The sequence below is a fragment of the Apteryx rowi genome, unplaced genomic scaffold, assembly GCF_003343035.1.
Source record: "Apteryx rowi isolate R43461 unplaced genomic scaffold, aptRow1 scaffold_5, whole genome shotgun sequence".
NCBI classification, from domain to species: domain Eukaryota; kingdom Metazoa; phylum Chordata; class Aves; order Apterygiformes; family Apterygidae; genus Apteryx; species Apteryx rowi.
The window spans coordinates 3,055,547-3,063,389 of record NW_020450760.1 but is presented as its reverse complement, the minus strand read 5'-3'; the positions used below and the strand labels follow the sequence as shown (position 1 = coordinate 3,063,389).

Below are 7,843 nucleotides of genomic sequence, written 5' to 3'. Positions count from 1 at the left end.
GACTCCCGGAGGGCTCTAAAATGCTGTGTTGGTGGACCGCTCGAAAGTGAAGCTTGAGACAGCTTTGACAGCTCTCCTTTGGTGTAAACTGACTCTTGACCTGCCTCTTCTAACGTGTTTAAGGCAAGTTCCTTGCCTTAAATATTGCACATTTTATTTTATTCCGGCAAGCCTATTTCTCCTACTAATGCAACAGAAATCAACAGAAATAAAAATCATAACTTTAGAGCATGTTTCGTGTTTGCAATAGAATTTATTTTGTAGTACTCATTAATGTTCCTGGCTCCTTTAGAAAGACGTGCTTAAGGAATTTTAAAGTGCTCTGACCTGATCATTATCTAGAAGTGTAACTACTGCAGGCTTACTGTAATTAATGGCATCACTGTGATCAAGTACAGAACATATTCAGCAAAACTGCTTGTGCGGAATTTGGATGAAAGTAACTTCTTTCACATAGATGATTTTTCTTGTTTTATGTTTTCACTCTTTCACTTTCCTTCTTAGCTTTGTAAAACAATTTTGGGGGAAAATAATGCTTCCACACCATGTTTTATATTGTTCTGAGGATTTGCAATTATTTTCTATTGTAGGAGACATATTTGCTCTTCTGCGTCGTAAGTACTTATCCCATGAATAGGTTATGCTACCATCAATGCCATCTTGGGATTTCAGGAACAGTTCTGCTAGCATTCCTCTATAAATACCTAAATGGAGTGTATTATCTAGACATTCTTTCCACAGCAAAAATATTATATGCAAAAGGTAGCAACATTTCCTAGATACGAATGGTACCTATGATTGTTCTACTGCGGCTTGCTGGGTGGTTGCTTTTAACAGTCTGTTCTGTCTGTATACAAAACATTTGCATTTGAGTATGCAACATGGAAGTCCCTGAACACAGAACACACAATAAATAAAAGGAGAGGCAATTTTCATGTGTGTGTGTGGGGGGGGGGGGGTTGGTTTTTTTTCATGGTAGTCATACTGGTAGCATGTGTTTTACTGTAAAAGAGTGAGGAATAAATTGCTCATAAAATATGCCTATCTTGTGCATTGTGCTTATACGTCCCTGCTAGTTTGTCAGGTGTTAGACCGCACACTGTGCTGATGTGATGCCTCTTATGTTCTCTATGGAATAGTAACCACTTTCTCAGTCTTTATGATACTACATTCAAAGTAACATTTTTCCACTGAGGCTCTGAAGTCAGCACTTCTTCCCCTGCCCAGCCCCGACTGCACTATTCCCATCAACACGGCTCAGCTGTTAGCTGTCCTAAAAACCCTCTGCATTTGTAATTGCTTCCCAAACGTGAGGACCTAAGGGGTTCTCTGTGACAAATGGTTTCAGGATTATGAGAAATGTGGCTTCTGTGAAGAAGGGCACCAGATTAAACTGCGATTTCTCTGCTCCCACCTTAAGCATTGATGGGTCCCTTCTGTAAAACTCCACACTGCTGCACTTCACCTGTATGGCAGTGCTTTCTAGACCACAGCTGACCCTAGCAGACCTACTCTTTCAAATGTGTTTCCTGACATGCCGGTTTCAACCTGATACGCTTATAGGCTGATTTTTTTTTTTCAGTGCTGCTGCACACACTTCTAACAGTGGGGCTGACATGAGCTTAAGAGGAGTACTTTGTTAAGCCCCATGAAGGCAGACATCGAGCTCTGAGCAGAGGGAAAAAAGCCCCTTGAAACGGGCAGTTGTTTCTGGGTGTGCTTGTGTGTGTGTATGCATGTGCACAGGAAGGATTCCCTCTGCAGGGAATGGTTGGAGAACAACTCTGATAACCAACTGTGTTAAATTCTGAAGATTATGTTATATAGTGTCCTTTTTTGCTTTGGAAAAAAAATATTTTTACTCAGTATTTATATTATAGCAGCACATGCGTTCCCACCACAATGGGCTAGGACTCCACTATGAAAACACGAAGTAAAACAACAATCTTTTCTTCACTGAGTTTGAGTTACAGATCTTTCTAATATAAGCACATCAGAAAAAGTACTGAGCAACTTTGCTTATGCCTAAGGAGTATGAGTTTTCATACTCATATATTATCAAATCATCAGAGATGGAAGAGGCACATTAGATATTGTAAAATATTGTAGTATTGTAGAATATTGTAGAAGTGTAGTACTGCAGAATATTGTAGAAACCCAGCTAGGTTTGTTTAAGAAAAAAAATTGCTGCCCTCAGGCCTTCGTTGAGACTGCAGCAATTTATACATCCTATTTATTTTTAACTAATTACTCTTATTCACTTCAACCTGGGAAGATTTTTCTTTTATAATGTAATACTGACTCTAGGTCTGCTTCTTCCTGAGTGCTGCTGGGATCTATCAGTGTCCAGCGACTTTAATGGAAGCTGAGAAGCTCAGCACTCTTCAGCATCAGGTCTGGAGTGTGTAACCCAAACTAACGCACATGCATGGAGAGGACTAAAAGTCCTGCCATTTGTAAAAGGCAATTGGCATAAGTCAGAGCTGCAGATTTACTTTTTGGTCCTCTGGTGCAGAATGAGTAGTTAGGACTTACGTTCACGCATATTGCCGATGCTGGCGGGTGTGAAATCATACCATGCAGGCTCAACTAAGAGGCACTGTTTCCCAGAGTTCTTGTATTCTCTATGATTTGCAACATATGGCCTGCTCAGATGGCCACAAATTCCAGTGCTGATAGGTCTAATCTGACTGCTTCGTAAAGGCTGATGATTATGGGAAGGGTAGTTTCATATCCTCAGCTAGGAAATCCGTCAGGACTAGAAGAGGAAACATTCATATTTGATGGTCATCTTAACAGCTCAATATTTATTTATATTTTACATGCACAGTTAAAGGGTTAAGTGTTCCAGAAACAAGGATTAGGCCCACTGATTTATGAACAACCCTTTCATACAGGAGGAACAATAAATTATATGATCTTGTCCTTACAACAACACTTGTTTAATGAGAGTGGGGTGATTAGTGACTGTAACTTAGAAATTAGTTTGCAGTGGTAGCAGTGCAAAACCTCTCCCTCCCTCTGCAAATACAGACAAGAGAAAATCTTTCCCCCACTGTGCTCAGTCTCAAAGACATAAGCAGATGACAAATGGAGGGGGAGAGCTATAAATCTAAGAAAATTAATTGGTGCAGCTTTGTTAGCTGCTTGGTTTGTTTTTAAGTGAGGATCTGAAGCAGGATATGACACAGCAAGGAAAACAGCAATTATTAAAAGTACCAGAAAAAGAAACAGAGAAAAGAGGTGCACACAGAGTTCATCACTTGTCTCTGGTTATGGTCAGCAGGAACTTTATGGTCATAGCGAGCCTTTAAATGGGTTTTGTAGGAGACTATATACAAATCAGATCAGGGATTTCCCTCATGTTTAATTAGCAGTCAGAGGAGAGACGACACGGCTATTTATGGGAGAAGCTAGTGAATAGGCCATAAAGGCTAGGGCTGGTGGTAGCTATATTAGATCAGCTGGAGGATGAGTCTAAATTATGAAAGACCTTACAGTTGAAGTAAAAAACACATTTCCTGGAGAACTGTAAAAAGACAGAAGGAGGACTCCAGGAAGAGGGTGGCACAGCTAATTAACATTCTTCTTAGTGGATTATTTTAATAGCATTGTGAATCCCAGCTTAAATTTATTCCTGAGGTTTCTTTTTTTTCTTTAAGACCTCTCCTGTTTTAATCGATTAATAAGCCACCTCAGATAAAAATAACAAGTAAAACTTGATACCTAGAATTGGCAGAACTTATTCATTAGTCTTAGATATAGGCATTAACAATGAAGAGAAAGAGAACCCTGTATTATCAACTATTGATTTTCTTTTCCTCTGGTAAGTGCCTCTCCTTTACACATAATGCACAAGAGTGAAAATATTTTAAGAACTATTTATATCACATATTTAAAAACTAGATATGGAAAGTATTATCAATTTAACAATCAGTGTTTATTTACATTGGGAGGGCGAATCTTTCTTCTCTCAAACATTAGACAAAATAGTTTGAAAAAAATAGGCTATCAGAAGTTTGCAAACCAGTGAATTTGATAGGCTGGGTGGAAGAAAAAGGGAAAAGGGTGTGTTATAGTAAACAGTTTGAAATTCTTCCTCTTTCTCCCTTTAAGATCAGCTGCAAGAGAGGGGAAAAAGTAGGAGTAAAAGAAAAAACATAACTTGGAAAAAGAGCTTTTTTTTTTTTGTTCATGCTTTCTTACTTTGTGGAAGAATAACTTTTTGTGTGACCTTCCTTTTCTTAAAAGATAACAGACTTCATATTTACCAAGTAATTCTTGTTTAAAAGAACAGTTACCTAGTTTTGGCTTGATGCAAATAAGATAAGGGCCAAAATAATTACTTGTGAAGAATGAAATGTGTCCTACATGAGAAAGAGCTTTTGAAACAAACATCATGCAACAGAACATTATACACAAGATTGGATTAGTACAGCAGTGACAACTATGATTTCTGGATGCTCTGAACTAATAGTTTACTACAGGAATACAAGAAACACACGAGAGGAAAAATCATACTGATCGAGTGGCTAATGATGTTGAATGCTGGCTGTTGTCTGCCATTGCTATATTGAGTCTATCTGAGAGGAGCTGTAAGAGTTCTTCTAAAGCAGGGCGCTGCAGTGTCTCGAGCATACCGTACCTCCTGGTCCTGTGAGCAGCCCCACCGATTTCACTGCAGCCAGGCTGCACATAACAAACTGGTGAAGTCTAATCAGGACAGGGGCCTCAGAAGGAGCTGCAGAGGCTTGTTTTTGCTTATATTACAAAATTACAAATGAAAAAAAAAGAAGACAGAGCCAGAGTCTTCTCAGTGGTGTCCAGCAAAAGGCCAAGAAGCAAAGGGAACAAGTTGAAATACAGGAAATTCCATATAAGCATAAAAAAAGAACTTTTCCACCGTGAGGGTGGTTGAACACTGGAACAGGTTGCCCGGAGAGGTTGTAAAGTCTCCATCCTTGGAGCTATTCAAAACCCGACTGGACTCAGTCCTGGGCAACCTGCTCTAGTTTGGACTAGACACTCTCTTGAGGTCCCTTCCAACCTCAGCTACTCTGTGATTCTGTGAAACTAAAAAGACCAACTACTCTTGTTTAAAGCACTAGCTTAGTATCCTTTATGGTAAACTTAAACAAAATATAAATTTTCAAATTATCAATATATGTCATCTGTGCATATGAAATGGTTGGCAGGAACCTGTCTTCAGAATTCTTACATGAATATAAAAAAACTCTTTGCCCTGAAACAGGAATCCAACACATGGGATCTTCTGTAACATCTGATGTCAAGTTAATGTAAAAAAAGAGGAGGGAAGGGAGGTTCAGAGGAGTAAGATATCTCTTATGGAGTAGAAACCAGAGCTCTCATGCATGTCTTTTTTTCTTTCTTTTTTAATGCCGTGCATATTACTGCTAGCTAAGGTATATGTTGATGGCACTATTTTTTTATGGGACTCAGTACCAAAATTAAAATGAAAAGATCTCATTAACCTATAGCTTTCTGTCTTCTCCAAATGATGACAGTATAGGGCTACTACACAGTTTTGTGCTGGATTTGCAACTATCGTCTCTTTGAATCTTCAGATTTGCCCCTGCTCACATAGCTGTTGAAGAAAGGCAGACACATAACCCAGTTACATCTAGAAGAAAGAGACACTATGGGAATGAGGGAAGCTGGACTTGTCAAGAGAAAAATAATTAAATTTTGCTCTTTCAGTTAGATATGCTCAGATATGTTCGAGCAATTGGAATTGGATATATGTCTAATCCTCACGGTTACTAAAAAATATCATCTGCTAGTTAAGGAAATTACCTAATTCAGGATGAAGACAGCTTTATAATGAGTAAACCACTGATGAAGAATCTTTCAACATAACATTTCTTGTTAAAAAATAATGAATTGTGAATGTTGCAGCAAAACATTGGCTTTAAGCCAAAGTATGGGAAAAAACAGAAAACACTCATAATATTCAAAATAACATGATTCTGATGCTTACAAATTTAATATTGCCTTTTCTGTTCAAAAGTGTTTTGAAAATGTTATGCCTGTGCACAGTAAAAACATAAAAATTAAATGGGATTATACAAAACTTAAAATATTGTGACTGACCCAACCTGGACCAAAAAATTTGCATTCATAAACATGAGAGACTGTGAATTTGTTAGTTGACAAAGCTCATTTACACACACACACACACACACACGCACACAAGCTTCACCGAAAGTAATCAGTTCCTACACAGCTAACATATTCAGTCATGTGCATCCTTTAAGTTAGCTGGTTAATTCAGTAAAAAGATGAGTAACTTTGCTGGCCTTCTCTTTTTTATTGACAGCAGTAGGAGTCTAGGGTAAATAGATTATAAAATTAATTTCTTCATAATTAAGCACAATGTGGGGAAACAGTGTTAAAATAGAATTTTAGTCTCCTTTATGGCTCACTTCCTTCTCCCTATTTAGAACGTATGTATATCTTATGTACACGTATATCTTGCAGTTTGTTAAAATGAGAGCACTGAGTATGATTGGAAGGAATTCCCACATTAAGTAAATCTGTTACTATTTCTGATACTTAATAAGAAAATATTTTCTACTCTCATCATTAGCCCAGAGCTCAGTAGCGCTCATTGAGACTTGGACTAGACTAACTTTGAGAACACTTTACGCTGAGAACTCTTTACACTGAAGTAGAAGAAAGTATTTTATAGCAGGAATCTTTTATTTGTTTTTAAATCGTGGCAACTTGGGATATTAGCAAGAAAAGCAATGGTATAGTGAGAAGTGAATATAAAAATGGAATTTATCACGTGACTATAGCAGCCTAGGAAATACTTATGAGGCAAAATTGCATTTTTAGTAAATAGAAGCTTGATATATAAGGGGAAGGAAAGAAGGTGTTAACAGAAAAAAAATATAAAAGATGGAATAAGGAACAAAAGACGAGACAATCCTGTCACGGGTACAGAAGGCCTGTAAGGGTGTGACTTGTTTTAAAAGCCTAGCATTCAGCAGCATTTAACTTACTTTGTATAAACTGAATGCTTATTTTTTTCAGATTTAAATACTTGCAGAGCTGATAATACTTTCATCTTCATCTGAATACACAGTCCTTTTGAAGGACTTCTCATCAGCACCTCTTGAGGGTGTTTTACGAGACCTTGAGTCCCAGTCTCCGGTCCCGTGCGTCCTTCTGGACGTTCTCGCACCTGCTTGTTCCTACCAAGACAGCTATTTCTTTGCAAACACTGTTGGTGCTTTAAACGCCCACGGGCATGACCCGTTACGAAGCTGGGGGCAGCGCCCTGGCCGCGCGGGGCCGGGACGCGCCGCGGCGGCTGCAGGAAGGCGACGCGCAGCGACCGGAGCAGAAAGCGGCTGCGAAGCACGTACCATCCTGCCGCTGTTGGGGGGGGGGGGCTGTGAGCAACGGGGTTCAGCGACGGAGAGGCAGGTTAGGGGCAAGCAGCCGTGCCTCGTAACCGTACCTTGAACGAGGCGATCCCTTCGCGCAGCGGAACCGTGTGCCGGGACTGAACTACAGAGCATCGCTTGCTCTGAGCTACTTTTCAGGTCTGGGTCCTCGCACCGGGCTCGGTCTCAGCCGCAGGCCGACGCCCAGGACGGTGCTCGCGCTCCTAGAGGCGGGCGGCAGCAGCTCGGAGGAGGCAGGGCAGAAAAACCGTGAACACCAGGAGTGGCGCAACCGCCCAGTCCCCGCAGGCCCTTCCCGCCCCAGAGCCGCCGCTCGCCGGACACCTCTCCGGCCCCGCAGCCAGAGATGGGGCTCCGCGCGGACCCTGCGCCCCCCGGGCCGGTCCCTGCCGACGCGCCGCCGCTGACAT

General features: G+C 40.5%; 1 protein-coding gene across 1 annotated transcript in view; it reads right to left on the bottom strand.

The window, feature by feature from the left end:
- Positions 1-7,810, bottom strand: part of DEGS2 (delta 4-desaturase, sphingolipid 2) — a 30,373-nt gene extending 22,563 nt beyond the window's left edge. The window contains exon 1 of the mRNA XM_026079490.1: positions 7,487-7,810. Within this exon, the coding sequence (XP_025935275.1) occupies positions 7,487-7,547 (61 nt within the window). The 5' untranslated portion in view covers positions 7,548-7,810. The remainder of the gene's footprint in view (positions 1-7,486) is intronic.
- Between the last annotated feature and the right edge of the window lie 33 nt (positions 7,811-7,843).